Raw genomic sequence first — 25,321 nt, 5'->3', positions numbered from 1 at the left:
GATGAAAGCTGGAAGACGTCGGATGGCTCAGCTCTCCGCCTTTAGGCAAGAAAGTATTATTTCATTAATTCATTAAAGGCAGGCAAGTTCTGAAAAAATAAAGGGACTTGCCGCATGTAGGAGAAGGCCCCAAGCATGGGTTCAACATCACGCAGATTAAATGAGTGACGTGGTGAGCACTGATGAGGCCACCTGCCCCATGATAGGCACGGATTGTGCCTTCGCTTGATTGTCTTCACGGTGTTCCCATCCGACCACGCCCTGGCGGCTGTTTCCTAAAAGCAGAGCGTCTGACTATGGGAATCTCATACTTCTAGCCCTGCTTTGTGCCAACGAGCTGTCTGAAGCAGTGGCTGGAAAGCACAGGCTCTGAAGTTGAACTAGATTCGAATCCAAGCTCTGCCGTTCGGCTGTGGGGTGTGAGCTAGTGACTACTTCCCTGAGCCTCAGTGCCCTTATCTGTAAAAGGGAGCAATTGTAGCTCCTCAGAGACCCTCTGGGGAGAGGACACGGGCCCCTGGGGGCAAAGGAATCAGCTCTGGGTGTGGGCCAGAGCAAGCCCTTGGTTATTCATTTCACAAATATGTATTGAGGACCTACCACATGTCAAGCACTCCTCTAGGCTCTGTGAATTCAGAAGTGGCCAAAACAGACACAATCCCTCCTCCTAGAGAACTTACGTTTCCAATAAGGGAGGCAGGGGAGAAACCAATAAATATATAATGCCAGGAAATATAATGTGTTGGGAAGGAAAGAAAATAGGGTAGAAGGGTGGAGAGTGACAAGGCAGGGATGCTTTTCTGGGTAGTGTAGTCAGGGAAGGCTTCTCTGGGGAGGTGACATTGGATGGAGTCTGTGTACAGTGATGGAAGTGAGCCACAGGACATCTGGAGGAAGAGCTTGGTGGACAGAGAGGAAATGAAAGTCATCACTGTCCTCGTCCCCACCATCAACCACAGGCACACTGCCCACCAAAGAGGAAGCATTGCCTCGATATTTGCTGAGTGACATAAAGGGACAGAAATGCAAGTGTGACTTTACCCAGAGAAGAACGGAAGACAGAGAGTACAATAAGAAGATCAAGGTTGGCCTGGACGCCTGGGTTCTACCCCTGTCTCTCTTTAGCTAGCTGTGTGACCTTGATCAAGTCACTTTCTCTCCGTGGGAACTGGCCACTGTCCCAGGTTCCGTGTGAGTCCTGCTGGCTGAGTACGAGAACGCATCATTTCAGCCCCGTCCTGCGGGCTCACAGATGGTCAAGGGACAGGGGATGCTCCCGGAGGCTGCCCTCTCCCATCCACCAGGCAACACCCGAAACTCTAGCCCAAAGAGCTCTCGGCTGAAGTGGCGAGCTGCACTCCATGGGCAGACCAGACCCAGCTCCTAGACGTGTTCTGCTGCTGGCCCACACAGGGTTTCTCAATTCAGATTCGTGGCCAACACTTAAAAGCAGGGAGATTGCATACAATTTTTGTTTGTTTGCTTCTCTTGAAAAACCAGCAAATCTGGCAAAACTAGCCTTGCTCTCCTGCATGGTGACACTCGGTGGAAACTGAGTCACAGATGCCCTTTCTATACAGGCTTTGGCTTGCAAGTTTTCCACAGACCCGACGATGCGAGAGGGTTGCCCTGATGCGAAGGGTCTGGCCAGTCACGAGCCCTCTCAGCTGCTGTTTTCCTTGAACAGACATTGTTCTGTTCCCACAAGGCAGAAGGAAAGCCGGGTGGGGAGGGTTGTGTGTCACAAAACACATTTTCCTGCGCCCAGTCTGCCGCACCCAACACTCTTCCCTCCCTGCGGGCATTTGAGTTTGCAACTTCAGTTCCATGAAACTACTCAAGCCAGGAATGAAGAATGTCTAAGGGACATGTTTATTCTCGAAGTGGGAAAGCAACCTAGGAACAGACAACCTAGGAACTCACCAGGGTCACCCAGCAAGTCAGTAACTCGGCTGGGATACCGGACACGGACAGCACAGGCCCTCCCCACAGCCCCGGCAGAGAGGAAGCCCCTGGCTTTCCAGGTGACGGAACCACGGACAGGACCCGATCAAGGGCAGCCGATCCCCAGGCTGGCCGGGCATCTACGAGCTGGCCTGGTGGGAGGGCTGCCCAAATACCACGCCAGACCAAGCAGATTCTTCCTCTCAGCAGTCCCCATGGGAAGCAGAGAGATAGCAGGTGCATAGATGTATAGTGAAAGATCAAGGGACAGAGGGCAAGTAAGGCTGTGGGCTACGGGGGGGTGTGAGCTGGCCGGAAGTGATGGGGTAGCGGGCAGCCACTGTGAGCCGGGAGAAGGTGGGCATTACGACAGAGAGGACACGCTAAGGGAGCCCAAGTTCTTAAAAAAAAGCAGGAACTATAAAGAGGCCAAAGCTTAGAAGTGGTAGAAAGTATGGAGAGGCCGGGACATGGTCCCCGGTGCGCGAAATGAAGGCCAGCAGGAGGCCAGACAGAGGAACAGAAACAGATCCTGCCCGGGCTACGGAGTCTTTGCCCACAGCTCCTTGGACCCAGGATTCGCTCAATGGCGAAAACCGTTCCTGGAGCCCTGTGATACCGTCTCTCTGCTGACCCTCGTGTTCTGCCCCGTGCTCAGACCCCCTCCTCCACTGCGGAGCTAACCTGCCTGTGACTCGAGATGAGGGTCCCATTTCTGACTCCTGGTGTGGAGCTCATCCCACCGCCCCAGCTGGAGCACAGGCTCTGTCTCCAGAGGTAGGGGGTCATGCCTTGTCCTGACAGACACCTGCTGGGAGCCCAGTGGGGGCACAAGCTGGCCATTGAAGGCCAGACTGCAGAGGTGTGATTGGGAGGGCTCAGTAAGCCTTTTAAACCAACCTGGGACGCTGCCCCTAGGCTGTTTGTGCCTCAGTCCCCACCACTTCCTATCAGGTTCAACCTGGCTGGAGATTTGCACGTCTGACCCTTTAGGCACTGGAGTCAGAATTGTAACTCCTGTCTCAGGCCCAGGGGCCACAAGGTATTTCTATAAAAGCATCAGCTGGTAAATATTTTGGGTTTTGTGAGCCAAGGGGCAAAACTGAGGCTAGCGTGTAGGTACTGATGTAAATAAATAAATGTCCACAAATTTCTTATTGAAGAAATACACTTTATTTATGGACATGGAAATCTGAGATTCGTGGACTGTTCCTGTGTCATGAGATATTTTTCTTTTGATTCTTTTCAACCATTAAAAAATGTAAAAGCGGGGCACCTGGGTGGCTTAGTGGGTTACAGCCTCTGCCTTCGGCTCAGGTCATGATCCCAGGGTCCTGGGATCGAGCCCCACATCGGGCTCTCTGCTCAGCGGGGAGCCTGCTTCTCTCCCTCTCTCTGGGCCTGCCTCTCTGCCTACTTATGATCTCTGTCAAATAAATAAACAAAATCTTAAAAAAAAAATGTAAAAGCTATCCTTTGCTCACGGGCTGTACCAAGAGACAGCCAGCTGGATTTGGCCGACTCTGGTTGCTAACTCCAGCCCTGGACTGTCCCCTCCGGCAGCCCCAAGTGCCCAGAGCAGGTAAGGCCTCAGAGAGAAAAGGGCAGAAGCGGGACCACGTGGTTAGTGCAGTGGGGTTCGGGTCCCAGGCGTGGGCCCTGAGTCACAGCCTCACTGAGCCCACTGAGACCCCAGCATTGACACCTTACCTTTAAAGTCAAACCACCACTTGAAAGAGGGCCTTTGGGACGGGAAGACGAACAAAATGATGACAATGGCCACTCCGGTAACAGCATCAGAAAGAAACCTATAATGACAAGGCCCCCAAAGCACATGACCCACGGCATCGCAGCGGGGCCACAGGTTTGGCAGCGGGATTTGTGGGTGGGAATTAGGTGCTTGCTAGGAAGGGGGCATTGTTGGAGGCCGAAGAATACCAGAATATTATCCTGCCAGCACTCAGCCTGGATCCAACAGGCCCGATGCTGAAGCCCTCTCGGCCCACGGCTCCCTGAGGCTCTTTGAGGTCACTGGAGACAAAGGCTTATCCTCGGAAGACGCACGGAACCACATAGGGAGGAATTCTGAGTGCCACCAAATATGGGATCTGTGGAACTCCCACAGTTGGCCAGAACCAGGACTGCTCTAAGAGTCTGTCTGCATTTGTTCAACTTCTGCTTGCCTTCCTCCTGGGATGGGCAGCTTACTACTCAGAGATGCCCATTTGCACCAGCACAACACAGATGGAGGCCGCCTCATAGTCCCTCAAAATCTAATTACCTTCTCTCAAAGATCCACTGTGTGCCTTGTGGACACATTAAGCTCACAGAAGTCTCAGTAACAGCCTTCTGGGGCAGGCAGCTTCCGTCTCAGATGAGGATTCTGAGTCTCAATGAGCAGAAGCAACTTGCTCAAGGCCAGGCCACGGCCCATGCAGGAGACGGGCACTGAACCCAGATTTGTCTGGCTCCCAGCTCAATGAAGCATAGAGCCAGATGTCCACAAAAGCCCTTTCAGCCCACACATTGGGGAAGAAGAGCATTCAAAAGGCCAAGACACTGGAAAAGATGGTCAGTATCACCGTATCAGAGAAACAGAAACCCCGGGCTAACCGAATATCGTTTGTCTGCTAACAGGCAAGACTTGAAAGTGCAATGATAGTACTTAATGGGGACATTGGAAAACATACTGGCGGTGTGAAAAGAAACTGGTTTAACCCTCTGGAGGGCAGCTGGCCACATGTTACCATCCTTTACACGTGAATGCCTCTCGATTCAGTTATTGTACTTCTAGGAAGGTATCCTCGGGAAAACCGGGCTCTTGTACACAGACTATATGTAGGGATATTCCATACGGATCAGAAGGAAAAAAGGGGGAGCTTTTTAGTACAGACATGTGTAAATAATTTGTGTACAATAATATCTATACAACAGTATATCAAGAATGAAGGTACCCTGCATCTGTTTTTTTAAAGATAAAAGATAGTATCAATCTTTATGCATTGACATAGAAGTACAACCAAGATATTTTGTAAATCAAAAGAAAAGTTTTTATTTGGAGGATCAGACACAATCCAAAAGGAATTGATTAAATAGATTAAGATGCTATCATTCTGTAGAATACTATGGAGCATTTAAAAAGAATGAAGTAGGTCAGGAATAGTTAAGTTGTCCGTGATTATTATTATACTGTCTAATTTTTGTAACGTATATATGTGTGTGTGTATGTATCTATCAATCTGTTAGACAACAAACTTTCAATTGTGACTTTTACTATTTCAATTCAGCATTATTTGAATTTTTTATGAGTATGCATAACTTTTCTAATTAAACAAAAAAGAAAAAGGCAGATTATTAATAGTGTCTACTGTCATCATATTTCTGTTTAAAAAATCTTCTGTTTAGATAGGTTTCTTTTTAGCTAGTTGACATGTATTTTTACAGTTAGCTTTATCGAAATATAATTAACATGCAATAAAATGCACCCATTTAAAGGATATGGGTTACATTTTGGCTAATGTAGACAGGCCTGGTAACCACCCGTGGGATTGAGATGTAGGACAGTTCCTGGACAGGCATTTTTAAGTCAGGAAAGATGTGTCATCAGAATTGGAGACCAAATTTCTAGGTGATTTTCACTTTGTCTTGTTGGAATATTTACAACACTCACTTTTTACTTGAAAAAAAAAAAAAAAAGCCATCTTCATTTTGGAAAAAAAAGACAATGGTAGTAAGAGCCACTCCTCTTGGCTCTATGAAATGACGTGGCTTCTTTCTCATAATAACCTGCATGAGATCAGAACCTTACATTGTCCCTTTTACTGGGGGGAGCCTGAGGCTCCAAGAGTCACTACACTCTGAGAGTACAGAGCTGTATGTGTCTCCCATTATATTTCTACCGGATGGAGCTATTGGAGACCACCAGATCTCACTGAAGCCAGAGGACGTATTTCCTATCTAATCATGTTCTAGCATACCAGAATCTGACACGGTCACCCACTCGCTCTTTCTTAAAAGGCTCCCCGATCTGGGTCTTTGCTCGCTTGTTGCTCCCCGTTTTCTGCCTACCTCACAGCTTGCTTCTTCCATTTCTCCCCTCTATCCAGCTCCCAGATGGATGGGGAGTCTTCTACACTCTCCCTTGCAATATTTGAAAGACCTATTTGACTTGACAAGTCTAATGCAAGCCCAGAATCGAATTGTTGATAACCACCCACAGCCCAACCTCCTAAAGAATGTTCTTCTCCAACCAACCACCATCCATGCAGGTGCTCCGACCCTCGTGACCCCAAATCTACCGGATAGCAGGTGCTATCATTTCTAACTTTCAAACAGGCCTTGACGGCTGCCTGTCCAATGCTACCAGTCTGACGCATGCCAGCAAGGCCTTTCCCCTAGACCAGGGCTCAGAGAACGCTCTTGACTTTACAGGCCCTATGGTCTCTGTCCTGACTCAACTTTGATGTTGCAATAGGAAAGCAGCTGTGGATGATTCGTAAATGAACAGGTGTGGCTGAGTTCCCATGAAACTTTATTTGCAGACACGGACTTGTGAATTTCATATAATTTTCACATGTCACAAATATTGTCTTTTGATTTTTAGCCATTTAAAAAGGTCAAAGCCGTTCAAAAACAAGTGCTGGGCCAGATTTGGCCCAGGAGTCTTAGGTTACCAGCCCTGTCCTAGATGACAGGGGGCCATCTAGATGGTGTTAGAGCTCCTACCTATTTCCCCCAATCCATCCCTTAATAAGTAGAGCTAATATTTTATTGAGTTCTTCCCATGTGCTCTTCTAATCACTTGACATGAACTAACCCGCTGATCCTTGGACTAATCCAAAGACAATACCATTTAACAGATGAGAAAACAGAGGCACCGAACCTCCCACACAGAAAAGAGCAAATGTTTTACGTGTCCAACAAGACTCTCCACGATCTGGGTCTCTCCTGCCCTTTCGGCCACGTCTTGCTGACTCTCCTCCCTCCCTGCAGAGTCTCGGTCACACTGGGCTTCTTTCGGTTCTCCAAAGGTGCTAAATTGAGTTCCTGCTTCCTGCTCTCGGGAGACCTTGGAGCAGATCTCCAGTTCTTCTCTCTACTGTTCTCAGCTTTACTTCCTCCCAGAATCACCCGAAGTGTATGCCCCTGCCCGTTCTTCCCTATTATATCCCTCTTGCTCGCTCTTTCTTTGCACTCATTACCAATCTGCAGGGTTTTGTTGTTGAACCAATGGCTTCTGTCTGTGTCCCCAGCATCAAGTACAATGTGGAGCACATAAGAGGAGCTCAGTAAATGTTGACCGATTGAACGATAAAACTAATAGTGAATGAATGAATGAATGAATGGATAGATGGATGAATGAATGAATGATGTGCTCAGGGGTGCACCATTTACAAGTGCAAGAGCTGGCATGAACCTAGTTTTGCCTGATCCCAAACACAAAGCTCCTAACACATGAGAACCCAAAATGTTTTATCATCTGAACCTAAACGTTTTTGAGAGTAAAGGAAGGAGCTCTTTATAGGGACCAAGGGTGTATACCCAACCCAGCCCCTCCAGCTGCACGGCCTCTCCAGCTCCAGACGGCCCATCCCAAAATATTCCCTATTGGGCTCCACACACACCGCCCCCACCACTGGTCCCTCGAGTCTCACCCAGGGGTGAAGAAGCTGGCCCAGCCAGGGATGAACTTCGGATCCCGGGAGAAGAGGAGGATGGCGAACATGCAGAAAAGGGTGAACACGGCCTGTTCAGCAAACCTGTGGCACAGACAGGCAGGCGCTGTGCTGATGGTGGGTTCTGGGTGGGCCACAGCATGAGAAGGCCTGGGGCAGTTGCCTGCTGGCTGTGACCCTTCCCCGGGGCCTGCCTCTGAGAAGCTTCGAGAAGTAATCCACTCCCCAGAGTGAAGGGAAGGGGATCCTGGGGTGTAAGGGATTCCTGTCCAAGGGTTGCCACACTCCCCCAGGCTCCTTCTGGAGCATCAGTAACCACCTTCCCCCCAGGTTATTTATATCATGCCCACCTGGAATTTCCCAAGGTCTTAAGGAGAATCACCAGAGAGAAAGAAAAAAGCAAAGCAGAGGCGCAGTCAGAAAAGCAGGTAAAAAAGGAAGCAGCCAGGCAGAAACAGAGGTAGGCGAGAGAGAGGGGAAGAGTTGTACATGCAGAGGAAGATGGTGCACAGAGGGGGCAGACAGACAGGGAGAGGGGGAAGACAGACAGAATCCCCAAATGTTGGAGTAAATATCTACCCAACGTGCCCATTCCACAGACTGGGGAGCAGAGCCCAGAGAGGGTTAGTGCTTTGCCCAGGTCTACATAGATAGAGGAGTTAGTGGCAGGGCCAGCTCTTGGGTGCAGACCTCCTGACTCCTAGTATTTTCACCAAATGGGAACAGTACACTGAAAAAGTCCCGCGAGCTGCCCGAGGTAGTGCTGGGTATCCCATGTGCCAAGGGGGAAAGAGTGCATTAGCTGGAAGGACAGGAGGTTCCTCCCCCACCAACTCTACCCTAAGGGGCTTCCTGGTCCTCAGGGTGTTTCCCCCAGCACCAGGCCAAGAGACTGACTGTGTAAGTTACCCCCCTACCCTCCATCTCCAGGCTTCTAGGCCACCATCCTGAAATTCCCCCTGACATCAGCCTCCAGGGGTCCAGGGGTCAGACCAGGAGATAGATCTCCTGAAAATCTATGCTGGGCTCTCTCTCCACTCCAGGAACCCCTGTACCACGCACTTGATGGGCCCCAGGTTCTGGAATTCCTCCCGAATCACGGCGCGAGCCCTGTCTTCTGCGTCACTTTTGATCTCAGATTTCTTCTTCCTCCAGCCCCTGAAACAGACAGTAGGGAGGTGAGGAGGGGTGGCCACAAATATGACTAACTCCTGAACTCCTTCCCCAGACCCCCACCCACTGGCCAAGCCTCATTATCTCTGTTCTGGAGACTTCTACAGTCTGCTGCTGAGTGTCTCCCTCACTCTGTCTTCCCTTTCGAAAATCTGTTCTTCCCACCAATCGCCTTGGTGGTATTTTAAAAATGTGAGTCTGATCCTAAGACTCCCAGGCTTATAATTCTTTAGAGGGTGAAACAGGTACCTGAATAAACTAATAGAACAAAATAGGAGGTCCAGAAATAGACTGGAGACTTAGTCTATGATCAAGTCGGTGTCTCAGACTAGTGTGGAAAAGATGAGCTATTCAGTCGGTATGTCGAACATATAGATCAATAGGATGGAGTTCGGAATCCAGAAATAAATCCAGACTTCCCTGTTCAGTTGGGGTTTGGCAAGGGTACCAAGATCATTCAAAGCAGGAAAGAACAGTCTTTTAACCTAGGATGCTATGTCAACTGGATAGCTATATGCAAATGAAGGAATGGGAACCCCTACCTCAAACCATATAATTTTTTTTTTTTTAACTCAAAATGGATCAGACCTAAATATAAGGGCTTGAGGTATAAAATTCTTAGAAGAAAACACAGGGGTGAATTTTTCTGACCTTGGATTAGACAACTATTTCTTAGAATCAAAATCTCAAGCAGATAAATCAAACCTTGTCACATTTTAAAACTTTTGTGTGTCCATAAATAGCACTGGATAGCTATGTAGCCATTGGGAACCAAAAAAATGAAGCTGGATCCAAACCTCACATCATATCCTAAGGATAAACTCCAAACAGGTAAAAGATCTCAGTGGAAAAACAAAACAAAACAAAAAAAACCCTAGATAAAAATATGTGATTTGTTTTTTTTTTTTTTTTTACAACTCCTGTAATGGGAAAATCTTTTTAAGTCTACTTGAAAATTCAGAAGCCCCATGAGAAGGATTGATAATAAGCACTAATCTTATATATATAAAGAGTACTAGAAATCAATAAGACTAAGATCAATACTCCATTTGAAAAATGTACAAAGGATATAAACACAGTTTAACAAGCCATAAGAAAGAAAACACCAGTGGCTTTTATGAAGATAGGGAAGATTTCATTTTGCCCCTCAGTATGAAAAGTTGCTCCAAGTGACTTTTAGTAAAATAAATGCAAATTATTTTTCTTTTCGCAGATTGGCAAAAATCCACTGCTGCAGGGAAGCAGACACTCAGATCCATTATAAATGGGAGAATAAATTCGTACAAGTCCTAGGGAGGATTATCAAATATCTATTAAAAGGAAAAGGGGTTTATTCTCTGCCCCCAGTGGAAATTTACCTTACAAAAATATGTGTGAATATATGAAATCATATCTGTCTGGGAGGCCAGTCACCAGAAAGTATACTCTACCTGCCTGTATTTATTTAAGGGAACTCCGGAAGATTACCTAGGAAACCTGTTTTGGGGGAAGTAGTGAGTGAATGGGTAAATGAAAGCACGGTTGGGAAGAAGAATTCTCACTGTGTACCTCTTTGCATCATTTTGATTTTTAAATCAAGTGTATGTGTTGCTTATCCAAAATAAAAGAACGACAACAACAAAAGAATATATTTTTTAAAAAATCCTCCCAATAACTCTTGTATATAAAGATGAAATTCCACTAAGACCCTCAGTGATCTAGCCCAGGGTTTTTCAACCTTGGAACTATTAACCTATTGGGGCAGATCTTTCTCTGCTGTGGGCTGGGATCATTCCTTGCTGCAGGAGGCTGAATGTGTATCACAGAATGTTTAGAAGCATCCCTGACATTCACTCTTTAGATGCCAGTAGTAGTTCCTCGGTTGTGACAACCACAATGTCTACAGATACTGCTGAATGTCCTCTGGGACAAAATCATTCCCAAGTGAAAACTCCTGCCTCATTCCCTGGCCTCATCTCCCACAAATCTCCCTTATCCCCTGAACTCAGTCACTTGAAACTTTCAGTTGCAGAACAACCCTTGCTACCTCCAGCCTCAGGACCTTTGCACTTACTGTTCTATCTGCTTAGAATGCTCTTCATCATATCCATTTCCTCTGCTCTCTTTACTGACTTAAGTCTATTCACTCTTCAGATCCCAGTTCAAAAGTCCCTTCCCGGGGGTATAGCTCAGTGGTAGAGCATTTGACTGCAAAAGTCCCTTCCCCAAGGAAGCTCTCCTGACCTCCCTTTTAGGTGGGAGCCCTCCAAGGTACAGTATCAAATCTCACTGTCTTTTCCTTCACAGCACTTGTGACTGTGCTGTGAAGGCTTTCCTGCTGCACTTGGCTGCTCCCTGTCTGTCTTCCCCACCTTGAGTGTGAGCTCCCCAAGGGCAGGGACGGTCTCTGCCTTGCCCACTGGTACATGCTCAACCCCCGTAACCGTGGCAGGCACACGGTGGGTACTCATCGGATATTTGCTGAGTGAAGACGGGGCCGTAGCATTGGCCTGAAATGTCTCTGTTACCCAGAAACCCGTCTGTCACTGAACTTCCCTCCACCTGCATTTCCTCCATCCTCTTGTGGCTGAGTTCTGCGGAAGCTTATTAGATTGAAACAGGTAGACTGGAAAGACAGGCTCCATTTCTGGCTCAGTCCTGGGCAGTTGACACACCGTGTCTTGTTCAGCATTTACTTTAGCTGTAGCTACTTTTTAGCCCCAACCTACAAGGGAGGACATGAAGCCTCAGGGAGGTTACCAAATTGCTCAAGATCACGTGGAAGCGTGATTTGAATTCTGGTCCGTCTGAGTCCAAGGTCAGGACTTGCTTCTCTGGGCGAATGTGGGCTTTGAACCCTGAGTTTCTGCTCTGAGGAGTTCTGGAAAGCATGTGAATCAAGGAACACCATGATCAGAGCCTTTCTAGTCTCAAACATTTTCACATCTCTTTGGTCCAGAGTAACTCTGACTGGTTTCATTTTACAGATGAGCAAATTAAGGCCCAGAGAGAGGTGAGGGGATGACAGCCCTGGGCTGTCACTCTTGTGTTAGGATGTCCCCGAGTCCAGGTGTTTGTAACCTACCTTCACAAACACCCCCATATCCACATACCTGGCTCATATTTGCTTCATACTTTCCTCCAAATAGATGCATCATTTCAATTTAAGAAATGTATGTAAACAGAAAACTTCATATCGCCCCATAAATGGAAAACAAGAATCACTTGCCATAAAAAAAACGAATCGTAAAAATAAAAACAGAGAAGCAAAGTAATTATCACACTCTGATTAGACACCATTGTGGGCTCACATCTCTGGAACTGACGCTTGCTCGGTGTTTAAACAGCTGATTTGGGAAAGTTGGAGGGGTAGTACGGCTCTTCTACACCCAACTGAGACTTGCTGCATTCTATGAGAGCTGATAAAGGATTCTTTTTCTCCCTCTCTGCATCGATGTTATTTAATAGCTTGTCCTCACTGCCACCCCCAGTTATCTCCTGTAGCAGCACCCCATCCAATGGGAGACAGTGTTTCCCTCTCCTCTGGTAGGAATGTTTATCTTACTCAAAGGACAGGGCTGTCCGTAATTACCGGTGATGGGTGATATTAACGGAGGGCCCACCTCCCATAACCGATCGCAGGGAGGTCCCACCACCCATAACCCTCACATCCCTGGGAGGTAACTCGACTCTAGTCACCGCATGAGAAGGTAACATGAAATTATCAGGGCAATCCTTGGGTTCAGTAGGAGGAAACTCCATTGGAGAAGAAAATTCTAGTCAGGCTCAAAGCTCAAAGTAAGCATGAGGGGTACCTCAGGGTCATTCCCCCGTACAGGAAGGAGATCCACAGCCAGCCCACCAACAGGAACAGCACCATGAGAGGGAAGGCGAAAATGAACCAGGAGCCGAAATTCACCACATCACACTGTGGGAAGAAACTGGAGAAGGGGTGGGGGGTGGGGGGCGGAGATGAGAGCCAGTCAAGGTCAGCCACGCCCATGTATACTGTATACAGACGGGGAGCTATTTCTTAGCTAGAACACGGAGGTGAGGTTTATATACAGAAACTAGTGTGTACTGAATATTAGCAGGATTGAAGGCATTTCAAGTTTTTTGCCTACATTTTTCTGAATGTTCTGCAATGTCCCTACATAATCAGAGTAAAGTAATAAAATGTATTTGGGGAGTGAAGGCCAAGGGAGGCACTCAGGACAGCCGTCCCCCCACCTTCCCACACTCCTGGTGAGAGAATCAGAACCCCATATTACTTGGCATTCATTTTAAATCCCCCTCTTTCTAGACCAGAAGGTCCAAGCTTGGGGAATTACATATTGCGTGTGATTTGCATATGATTTGCATGTAATTGATTCAAAATCCTTTGCATCTGATATTTTTACTTACACCTCGAGCATTTTTTCCTTAATTTCTTTTCGAGTTGGAACAAAGTCCTGCTCGCATCAGGGTGGGCAGACAGCCTGAAAACCCTCTAACAGCGCCCACCCCTCTCTCTGCCCCATTCCTCCCCATCCCTCCCCCAACTTGGCATCTGCCCGGAAAGCCCCAGAGTCCACATCTTTCCTGTTCAGCCCTGCTCCAGCTTCACCCTCCTGGCCGACTGGCCCTTTACTGGCACTGCCTTCTAACGGAGGACACTAAGGGGCCAAACCCAGGTTGTCCCCACGTCTCAAGCAGGACCATCTGGGGTTCTGGTTTTTCAGTCTTTCAGCAAAAAACACAACAAAGATGAAAGAACAGCAAAGGTGTGCAGTGGGCTTAAGTCAGTTGGGGAAATACTGATGCCTGGCCCCCATCCGTGTCTCCTGAATCAGGATCTCTGCCCCAGAAACCCAGGCAGATTTTTCACCCTCCCAGCTGACTCTAACATGCTCCCATAACTGAGGATCACTGGCTTTTTGCATTAACTTGGAAAATCAAAAGACTTTAGAACCTGAGAATACAGTGGGAGGTTAAGGTTTCAAAATCGGCTCAGCAGATAAGACTCAGGTGTACTTAGAATTTCTCATGAAAATCACTTTGATTAAAAGTGATAGTGAACCAGCCCTGGGGATGACCAGATTTCCTCCATCATCCTAGGAAGTCCTCCATTCTTCAGTTGACTAACAGGTAAAGAAGTTGGCCAGCACCTGGGGCCATGTTGCATAGTAAATACTTCTGTTGCATTTGTTTGCCCAGTGCTTACATCCACGTTCATGTGGACTAAGTGCACGTATGGTGCGTTTTCACTGCAAAGGAATCTTAGAATCCCCACCTCTCAGAATCCTGTCAACTGAACATCTTAGGAACAGAATCTTGAAATACTGGAATTGTTTATATCTCCAAACTATGAGGTTTGGGATAATGGAATGGACAAGTCATGCTGTCCGAGAATCTTTCCCTTTTATTCTCCCGCCCCGATGGACAGACTCTCAGACACTGTTTGAACAGCGTCAACACTGGGGAGACTGGAGCTCCTGGCAGAGCCCACCCCACAGCTGGCCTAGGCACCTGGTTGCAAAGCTTCTCCAGGGACCTCACAGCCACAGACCAAAGCCGCTATCTGGGGTTCGTTTTTAGAGAAGATGTCACATCATGGCATCCTCTGCTCCCAGCTCTCTACTGCCTCCCCATCTCTCCGCACTGGCAGGGAGAGCTGGGGTCCTGACACCTTACCTTATCTCCTCCCACACTTCCCTTTGCCTTCGGCACCCCAGCCTCTCTGGTCTCTGTGCTGCTCACCGTTGAACAGGCTATCCCCTGTCCGGAATGCTCTTCCCTCCTGTGCTCGCACAGCTTCTAGGTCTCAGATGCCACCCTATTAGAGAGGTCCCACATCCTTGACCAGCCTATATAAAATAGCACCCACTCCTGTCCTTTCCACATGACGCTGTTTTGTTTCATTTGGTAACTTATCACACCAACATATTATATATCCCTTTTCCTTTATGGCTTGTCTCCCCCACCAAAATGGAACTTCACCGGGGCAGGAACTTTGCTAGGTTTGTACCCTGCTGGGGCCCCAGAGCCTGGCCAAGAGAAGGTATCCAGTACAGGTTTCCCCAGCGTGCAAGGGAGAGGGGGAGGGGTGGGAGGAGGAGGAACCCCAGGGCTGGGTGGAGCACACCTGCTTTTACCTTTTGAGCTGGCCTAGCAGGATGAGGTTGGGGGCCGTGCCCGTGAGGGTGGCAGTGCCCCCAATGCTGGCCGAGTAGGGGATGGAGATGAGGAAGCCCTTCCAGATGTTTCTGCGATATTCCTCCTCCTTCTCGCAGTCTGCTAGAAGGTCCAATGGAGCCTCGGCCTCAGGGCAGTCTTTGCTTTAAATAAACCCAGAGAGAAGCCGTTCAGAACACATTCAGAATTCCTGGCCTCGTGGGGAAACACACCAGGTGGGTTGGGAGAACTAAGGGGTCTTCCTAGAAGGCAGCTCAGCGCCAGCATCGAAAGCCTCTAAAGATGTGCAAACTTTCAGTTCAGGGACTCTGGGCAGGTGCCTCGGGCGTGTGTGTGAGTTTGCATCCAACTGACTATGGTTTATATCGAAAACAACCTGAATCCCATCAAAAAGGGTTTGGCTGGATAAAAATGATCCTCTTTTTAGAGGGAACACCAACATGGCTATTAAAAAACGATGATCTAGGGGCACCTGGGTGGCTCAGTGGGTTAAAGCCTCTGCCTTCGGCTCAGGTCATGATTCCAGGGTCTTGGGATCCAGGGAGCCTGCTTCCTCCTCTCTCTCTCTCCCTGCCTCTCTGTCTGCTTGTGATCTCTATCAAATAAATAAATAAAATCTTAAAAAAACAAAACAAAACAAAACAAAATGATGATCTGGACAGATGTTCATTAAGATGAGAGAGGCCCATTAGGTAAAGGGAAAAAGGGTCAGTAACTGTGCTACCTAAATTTTTATTTAAAAAATTTTCACATATTTTATGAACAGATGAGTATGAAGAAAAACAGAATGGTACACACATAGTTGTTTTGGTGCCTTTCTTGGGGGTGGAAATATGGATTTTTTTTTCTTTGTATTTTCTGGGTCTTTCTGGGACAGTTTAAAGAGTGTGGGGGAAGAATGAAATTAAGAATTAAGTCTATAATTAAAAGCTAATGACATTGCTGTAAAGTTACTGAGGTGAAAAAAATGTTCCCTACATTCCATTAAGAGAGACAGCAGGTTACAGAAGAGCATATACAGCATTATCAAAGTTTTTATTTTACAAATGAATTTATGTACACAGAGAGGTATCCGGAAACTGTCTAGAATAGCATTGACTTAACTGTTTTGGGAGTGAGATGCTGGGTACATTTTTCTTTTTGTTTAAGAGTATTCTTTTAAACTGTGCAATTATAAAATTTTTGTAAGTGAATGAAATAAAGAATTGGCCCTGTATAACAAATTAATTAATTTTTTATTTTATTTTATTTTATTTTATTTTATTTTATTTTATTTATTTTTTTAGGGAATCAAAGATACTTCAAATATCTTCTGGCCTTAATCGCTCCATGAGCAGCCCCTTATCTGGAAGGCAACTGGGATACGATTTGGAGTCTAAAAGGAAGAGAAGGACTGAAAGTCACTGCCTGACTTCTCTGGCAGGAAATGTGGGCTCCCCCAGACCCGAGGCCCCAACCAGACTGAGCATCACAATGAGGATGAGAGAGCAGAAGGGGCCTGAGGGCTCATCTAGTGCAAGCCCCTCTTTGTTTAGTTGAGGCCCAGAGAGGAGACTTTCATTCCAATGGACATAGAATCTCCACCCGATGGCTGGGGTTTGCATTCAGTGGACATGGATTCCTAGAGAACGAGGACTGGGTCTTTTCCGCTAGATTCAGCACAAGCTCTGTGTGGCCAGATGGCCCAAATAGAGTCCTGTGTTGTGCAGTAGTGAGTGGCTAAGCCAATCCCAGACACCATATCTCAAAACCAGACTAAAAGCACCCAGACAGAGTGCCAGGAAGGAGCAAAGACTGTGGAATAAGACAATCAGACATAAGATCATGTCCCTCCTCTGCTAAAAGCCTTCACAGGATCCCATGTCATTCAAAGTCAAGGCTACCTCATTGGCCTCTGAGGTCCCTCGTGCTCTGTCCCTCCACCACCACCTCGTACCACACAAGCAATTTCTCTGACCCCGATTCCTCCCATCCATTCACCCAACTCCAGCCATACCAGCTTCCTGGCTGCTCTGGACTCTCAGGACCTTTGCACCTGCTGGATCCTGTGCAGAAAACATCCTTCCCAAAGATCCCCCCGGGCCCTTCACCTCCTACAGGTGTTTGCTTAAGGGGGACCTTCTTAGAGAGGCCTTTCCTGACCTCTCATTTTAAAACTGCCTTCTCACACCCTACAGGCCCCTTCCTCAGCCTTCTTTCCTGCTCTGTTCTCCTGCATAGTTCTCACCAACCATCGGACACGCAGTGAATTTTACTCTGTGTTTGTTTCTTGTCACTGAGACGTAAACTCCACAAGGGCTGGATTTTTGTGGGTTGCTGCACCCGTGGCAGTGCCTGGCTCATCGCAAGCTATGTGTAAGTATTTGCTGAATGAATAAAACAGAACTGATGCCCAGCAATGCCTTGACAGGTGACTTTACTTGCTGTTTCATCACCCAAAGTAACAAGCACTCCCACCTGGGCAGGTAGGGCCCGGCATGACCCATAATGCTCAACATCATCTCATCACACCTCAAAATCACCCTCTGTGGTGGATTCCGATATCGTGTCCAGTTAGTGGGGGAAACTAATAGAGGCTCAGAGACATCAAGTGACTTGTCCAAATCGCACGGCTGCTAAGCGGTAGAGCCAGGTTCAAAGTCAGGTCTGCACGGTTCCAAACCCCAAGATCTTTCCCCTCCCCCCCAAATCCCAAGATCTTAACTACGCTGCCAAATACAAAGGACACCGTCCACTAAACGAGGCATCAGTGTGAAGATTCTTCCTAAGCCACTCAAGTGTGAAGGGCTGTGATGGTCCCCTTAGGATGCTTTTGTCTTTAGAGGCTCTGGATGCCTGTCTGCGCGCCTTCTCCCCCTGACTGTCGTGTAGTTTGAGCACTCCTGTTCCTCTGGACCCTCCTTTCAGGTCCCTTACCAGAGGGACTTCATGCTCTCTCCTGCCCTTGCCATCCACATGTGCATTTTTTAAGGAGGCTGGGTATGTCCATGCCCAAGCCAAAGGGATGGGTGGTAGACACCTGGGCATTAGGTCATTTGGAGAAAAAAATCTGGGGGTGGGGGAGGATTGCTTGCAGCACTGGATTCTTGTTCGTCATCTCCTTGGGACAAGCACTGACTCCTCCATCAGTGATACCAGGAACTCACTCTTCTGGGCTGGCCAGAAATTGCATCTCCGTGGGCACAGGGTGCAGGCCATTCCTGCGCACAGCAGCTAGGAAGAAAGAGCATAATGTCTTTAGTGTAACGTAACGGGATGGAGGGAAGTGTTCCTAATCTCAGGGTTAGATAAATCCCTTCATTTCGTTGCACCTCAGCTCCTTCATTCAGAAAATGGAAGTAACAATTCTCCTAGGGTTTTCAGGAGGATCAAGGGGTTAACCCATTTGCTACTGAAGGAATGCTGGCGTTCCCCCACCCCCCACCCCCCCACCAACCAAAACTTGTATGTGGAAACTTAATCCCCAGTGTGATGGTATTAGGAGGTGGGGCAATTTGGGAGGTGAATCGATCAGAAGTGCAGGTCCCTCATGAATGGGATTTGTGCCCTTATATAAAAAGATGCCTCACACATCAGGGAAATACAAATCAAAACCACAATGAGATACCACCTCACGCCAGTCAGAATGGCTAAAATTAACAAGTCAGGAAAGGACAGATGCTGGCGAGGACGCAGAGAAAGGGGAACCCTCCTACACTGTTGATGGGAATGCAAGCTGGTGCAACCACTCTGGAAAACAGCATGGAGTCAGAAGAAAGTTGACAGTAGAGCTACCCTACGACCCAGCAATCGCACTATTGGGTATTCACCCTAAAGATACAAACATAGTGATCTGAAGGGGCACGTGCACCCAAATGTTAATAGCAGCAACGTCCACAATAGCCAAACTATGGAAAGAACCTAGATGTGCATCAACGGATGAATGGATAAAGAAGATGTGGTATATATATCCAATGGAATACTATGCAGCCATCAAAAGAAATGAAATCTTGCCATTTCCAACGATGTGGATGGAACTAGAGGGTATTATGCTGAGCGAAATAAGTCAATCAGAGAAAGACAATTATCATATGATCTCTCTGATATGAGGAAGTTGAGAGGCAACGTGGGGGGTTTGGGGGGTAGGAGAAGAATAAATGAAACAAGATGGGATCGGGAGGGAGACAAACCATAAGAGACTCTTAATCTCACAAAACAAACTGAGGGTTGCCGGGGGTAGGGGGTGGGGAGAGGGTGGTGGGCTATGGATATTGGGGAGGGTATGTGCTATAGTGAGTGCTGTGAAGTGTTTAAATCTGGAGATTCACGGATCTGTACCCCTGGGGCTAATAATACTTTATATGTTAATTTTTAAAAATGTGTATTACCAAAAAAAAAAAAATAAAAAGCCTCACAAAGCTTCCTTACCCTGCCTAACATAGGTGGACACAGCAAGAAGGCATCTATGAGCCGAGAACAGTTCCTCACCAGACAGCAAATTTGCTGGCACCTTGATCTTGGACTTCCCACACTCCAGAACTATGAAATACAAATGCCCAATCTATGCTATGTTTGTTACAGCAGACTGAATGCATTAAGACACCATTTAAAGCAGGGACTGGCAAGTTTCTTCTGTAAGAGACCAGATAGTAAATATTTTAGTTTTGGGGGCCTAGGGTCTCCATCCTACTCAACTCTGCCATGAAAACAGCCAGAGCCAATAGAGAAATGAATACATGTGGCTAAGTCTTTATTCTTGGACACTGAGATCTGAATTCATATAATTTTCACATGTCACAACATATCCTTCTTTTGATTTATTCAACCATTTAAAAATATAAAAACTATGCTTAGCTCACAGGCTGCACAAAAAGCAGGCAGCCGGCTAGATTTGGTGGGCCAACATTTGCCAGAATCGCCACTGAAAGAATTAAACAGGCCTCTGAACAGTGGCAAGGATTTAGTCAATGTGGGTTCCTCTTGAGAAAGAAGAAAGCAGCCCCGTGACATCTGGAACCGGTGGGACCCTGAGAGGCTGTGTTATTCTCTTGCTGGACCTATATGATTTTACACGTCACCAACATCAGACAGAGCTGCTCTGCGAGAGACTGAAAAGTTGAGACATAGCAAGGACACATCATAATCTTGTCTTAGCCCAAAGCCACTCGCCACCCATAAATTGCCAAATGTCCCCCTCTCTTGCCAGTTGAATGGCTGCTACCTCTTTACTCATAGAATTGCCCCTGATTTCTGACATCATTCAACCTAGAGCGAACTTCCTCAGTCCCCTACAAATGCCTCAGCCGCAGCCCAAAGCCCGTGAGAGGTCCTTTCTAACATCTGACTGAGGTCATCGTGGCCACCAGGGGCACGTGTCCTCTCTCTGGGCAAATAATAAGAAACCCCACCTGTGTAACCCCAGGTGTGTGTTTGGGAGGAAGGGTCCGGACACCAGCCACCGCTCTTTCCCTGTCTCAGCAGGTGCCTTGGGGAGGAAGTCCTGTCCCCTCTCCACTCTGGGCTGCTCCTTCCCTGTTAGTACCTAGAGGGAGCGGGAGCCATGGTTGCCCTCTGGGCCGCTGACCACCTGCAGAGGTTGGAGGAGCTCCCACTGGTGATAACACCCTACATGTTGGTGTAGCTTAAGTTTCCTTCAAGCCCGAGTCGAGGAGGATTTGTTTATGACCTGTCTTCCCGATGGACTCCCACCTCCACGGGGGTTGCATCAATCATTCCCTAGCCTTGAACAACCTCCACTGGGTGGGGAGTCTTGTTCACTCAGAACACTGTCCGGCACATGGTAGGTGTTGAATCAACATGTGGAATTAATGAATCAATGAGTGAATGCATCAGTTATGCCACTGTTCTAAAACTCCGCTTCCTTGTACATAAAATGAGGGGAGGGGGCACCTGCACGGCTCAGTTTCCTCCTCTGTAAAATGGGCACGATGACAAGGCCACCCCTGCAGGGCTGCAGTAGGAGGATTTAACGAGAACACACATGGGGTGTTGGAGAAGCCACCACCCATGGCCCCTCGGTCCCTCAGGCAGTGCAGGGAGCCCCGCTGGGTGAAGAGACCGAAGGGAAACATCAGGACTGCTCTCCAAGACGGAGGGCCCTCCCCTACCTCCGTCTGGGTCTTGTCCGCGAGCCCTACCCTGCCCCAGGCTCTGTCCTGCTCTAGCATGGTGCTTGCAAGCCTGGATTCTAGACTCTGACAGAGCTCAGCAACTAACCACGTTGCTTTGGGCAAATCCTTTTGCCTCCCAGAGCCTCAGTGTCCTCATCTGTAAAATGGGGATCACCTACTTCCTAGCACGTTATGAAGATCAAATGAACTGACAGATGTGAAAAATAGAGCACTGCACCTGGCATTCGGTGGGTCTTCGGGACTGAGAGCTCACATTGTCATCACTGTTGAAGTGGCTGTCCCTTATGGACTCAGAGCCCTCAGGAGCCTCCCCACTAACAGTCCCCACTCTCCCCACACCTGTCTTCACGTCCTCCCATCAGGACGGAGCACAGAGACTGCATGCAAGGACACATCTCTCTTTTGCACTGGGATTAGCCTTGTTTTTAGGTCTTAGGGCTGATCATTGATCAATCCCTGCTCTCTGATCCCGCCGCTTGCAAAAGTAGGTGTCTGCCCCAACTTCCCAGGCCCTCCTACCTCCTGACACTCCGCAGCATTTGGGAGAAGACCCTGGACTTCACCGTGCACCCAATACTGAGTGTGACCATAGCCAAGTCCCTTCCCCTTCCTGGGCTCAGATTTTTCATCTTTATAATGAGGGAAATGGCTTCAAACGTTTTTTTTTTCCTTTTTTTTTTTTTTTTTTTTGGCCTCTAGACTCTTTGAAAAAGACTCTTAGGTACAACACAGAATCCCAGAGGTTAAAAGTTGGGCTCTGAATTCAGCCAGGCTAGATTCAACACACCAGAGCCGCTATTTTCAAACTGTGACCTTGGAGTGACCTTGGCGGCTACTTGATCCTCTTTTTTTTTTTTTCCTTTTCTAATTTCTTCCTCAGTTTCCAGTCTTCTTAGTGAGGTCAATGCTGGCTCCTCCTGTGGATGTAAGGTCCTGTGACGAGGCCCGCGTGAAGGACGTGCTCAGCAAACATCTGTGATGACCACACGGAAGCCCAGTGGATAAAACGGGGCAGGTGGGGAAGCTGGGGTAGACATGGGAGAAGGCGCAGATTCTTCGTGGCTTGTCACCGCTCCAGAGGGACAGTGACAGGGTTCTCTGGAAGCCCCAAGACTCTGGAGAAACAGTCGGAAAACAACCAAAGCCAACTCTGGCCTGTGGGCTCAATCTGGCCTACGGCCACCCAACCGAGAATGGTTTTTATGGTTTTAAATGGCTGGAGAAGGTCAGTAGAGGCAGAATACTTCATGATATAAAAATGCAATTTTAATTCCAGAACCTATGAATTACATCTCATAGGCGCACAGCTGTGCCCAGTTACTTACAACTCCTTGTGCGTGCTTTCTCTCTGCAAGGGCACAGTTTGAGCAGAGGTGATGGTGTGGCCAACAAAGTCTAAAATATTTCCCGTCTGGTCACTTACAGAAACCGTTTTCTGACCCCGGCTTTAGAACATCTCTTCCCCACCCCCACCCCCCAAAAAAGAACATCTCTTCCCTCCCATGTGAAAGACTTTGGCCTTGCATAGGTCCTGGCTCTGCTGCTTTACCAATGATGTAAATGATTCTGGTGATATCACTTTTCCTCGTTGAACCTCACCTGTAAAGTACTTATCATCATGTCTAGCTTTCAGGACTGATATGAAAATAAAATCAGCAAGATCCCTGACTGCATGGTAGGCAAATACGCGTACCCCAATATGCAAGAGTAACTTAGACGGTACGTGGATTGATATTTAGATTTTTTTTAACATATATGCTCATTTTAACACATATTCAAAAAAGCAGAACTTGCATTCAAAGCCCGTGGTTTCATAAAGCATGTTTGTTGTGTTATTTGGGATAAATGATCCAGAGCTCCTGGGGGCAGATCTGCCATCTATCCCTCAACATGTGGCTTCCAAGGTAGCATCTCTGGCTCCCACATAGAGGGCAGCAGGAAGGGCAGGACCCAGAAGCGGCACACACCAGTCCGACTCCTACTCATATACCACTGACCACACCTCGTCACAGGACCACATCTAATTGCAAGGGAAGCAGGGAAATTCAGCTTTTCCTTGCCAAAGCCATGCGCCCATGTGGGGGTTCTGTTACTAAAAGGACAAAGAAAGACTCAATATTGGGAATAAACTAGAGATTTCTGCCCACATAGGAACCAACCGAAAGCTTCCTTTTAAAATACATTTATGTAAATAGGGGTGCCTGGGTGGCTCAGTCAGTTAAATCTCCTACTCTTGGTTTTGGCTCAAGTGGTGATCCTCAGGGTCATGAGATCGAGTCCCACTTGGGCTCCGTGTTGAGGTAGAGCCTGCTTGACACTCTGCCTCCCTGTCTCTGTCCCTCCTCCGGTTCACATGTGTGAACACTCACTCTTTCTCAAACCTACATACGTAAATGCATTTATATAAATAAAAAGACGTTTTAAAGCAGACAGAATGTGGCAGCCTCTGCTCTGCCACCACAAGGTAAAGTTGGGGAATCACAGAGATGCCAGTGAAAAGTCCTGATATCTTCTTGCCTCTGAATCAATCCTGGAATGCCTTTCTCTGCCTTCTTGATGTTTGAGGAAAACGAACCCTTACTTTTCAAGCCACCTGCAGACAGACCCTCCTTCTTTTGTCTACATTTCCATGGACGCAGCCAGTTCCATGGGTACGAGAACATGCTGCAAAGTTGGGCTCAGCCATTCGTCTGCTGTGTGACTTGGGGAAGTCACTTCCCCTCTCTGAGCCCTTGCTTAGTCATCCAAGCACGTTAGTTGTATTTTGTTTGGTTTAGAACAGTTTCCGAGGCTCGGGAGAAGCAAATCCTTCAGCCGATCGCACATTGTCGTTGTACTTGTACGAGGCCCCTCTTTTGTTTCCTTTCTTTCTTTCTTTAGTCCCTTTAGTGCCCATTCCCACTCCCATCCTTCGCAGAGCAACCACACTCATGCGTTTAATCTGTAGATTTTCGTTGGCTTACGTTCTTGCAAAATGGTCACTTGCGTGAATTTTGAGTTCACATCATGGTATTGTCTTCTAGATCTCACTCTGGATTTTTTCCCCCAATCATGACTATGTTTTGTGAGACCCATTTCTAGAACTATGTTCCTCTAATTCTTTGCTCCTAAAGCAGCACGGTGCTCAACAGTGCACACTTGACCTTCCCCTTGGCTGGTGGTGGCTCTCATGCAGCTACTTACCACACCACAGAGAATACATGTGAACACTTTCACATCCATCCCCTCGTGGACCTCTGTCAGAATGCCTTTGGCATTTGTATCCAGGAGCCAAACTGCTGAATTACAGTGGATGTGTACATTTTTTTTTTTTTTTAGGGCATGCATACATTTAATTTGATTAAATATTTGCAGATTTCCCTTAAAAAAGGCTGACCCAGTACATCGCTCTCTGGCAGAACACAAGGGTTCCCGTGGCCCCACGCCTGCCGACATATGGCATTGTCCAGTTTTCTTATCTTTGCCAAGCTCACTGAAGTAAATCTCGTTTCAATTTGCCTTTCTCTGGTATTAGTGACATTGAACATCTCTTCAAATGCTCTAAAACCCAGTGAAAGTATAATATCTACTTCATAAGGCTGTTCTGAGAGGTCAAAGAGATAATGCAGGCAAAGTGTTGAACTCATCACTCAGTACATAGTCAACACTCAATAAACGCAAATCTTTTAAAAACCAAGGTATCAAGATTTGACTTAACTAATTCTCAGTTATTATTATTTAAGCACTAGGCACATGGGAGATGCTAATGTGTATTCCCTTCACCTCTTCTGAATCCTTTGGACGTCCTGCTCCCACTGCTCCACATTGGTGGGGCTGCCCCAGTCCCTTTGCACAGCATTACCTGAGCTCTCGTCACTCTGCCAGTTGAGGTCCTTCTCAGCCTCATTCTGGCTGAAGAGGCTTTTCAGGATGGCGCTGGCAATGGGCAGCATCATGGCAGTGGAAGCTGTGTTGCTCAGCCACATGGACAAGAAGGAGGTGGTCACCATCATCCCCAGAATGAGCCTGGGAACAGAGGGAGTTAGAGGTGCATCCAGAACGGGGGCCCAGAAGGTCCTCTGGTCCCACTTTGCCACCCCTGGGGAATCCAGCCCACTGGTTTCACAGACAAAAGAGGATAAGCCAGTGACCTAGTGGAGACCAGATTCACTCACTGGTCTTATTTCAGGTCTAAGGAAACAGATCCCACACATTTAAGTGAACTGGCCACAGGTACCCAAGGTAAAATAGTCCAAAGATACCCCA

General features: G+C 47.5%; 1 protein-coding gene across 3 annotated transcripts in view; it reads right to left on the bottom strand.

Annotated features, from left to right (window-relative positions):
- Nucleotides 1–25,321, bottom strand: part of SLC13A3 (solute carrier family 13 member 3) — a 69,218-nt gene that overhangs the window by 16,379 nt on the left and 27,518 nt on the right. For all 3 annotated transcript variants that reach the window (XM_004746279.3, XM_004746281.3, XM_004746282.3), the window contains exons 3-9: nt 24,918–25,081; nt 18,092–18,158; nt 14,906–15,088; nt 12,587–12,712; nt 8,682–8,777; nt 7,599–7,703; nt 3,655–3,752 (exon numbers count right to left, since the gene is read on the bottom strand). In XM_004746279.3, coding sequence (XP_004746336.1) covers nt 3,655–3,752; nt 7,599–7,703; nt 8,682–8,777; nt 12,587–12,712; nt 14,906–15,088; nt 18,092–18,158; nt 24,918–25,081 — 839 coding nt within the window. The remainder of the gene's footprint in view (nt 1–3,654; nt 3,753–7,598; nt 7,704–8,681; nt 8,778–12,586; nt 12,713–14,905; nt 15,089–18,091; nt 18,159–24,917; nt 25,082–25,321) is intronic.

This window comes from Mustela putorius, unplaced genomic scaffold (assembly GCF_011764305.1).
Source record: "Mustela putorius furo isolate JIRA1106 unplaced genomic scaffold, ASM1176430v1.1 tig00000592_pilon_pilon_pilon, whole genome shotgun sequence".
Lineage (NCBI taxonomy): Eukaryota > Metazoa > Chordata > Mammalia > Carnivora > Mustelidae > Mustela > Mustela putorius.
Note: the sequence above shows the minus strand (reverse complement) of the source record. Positions and strands in the feature narration are given on the sequence as shown.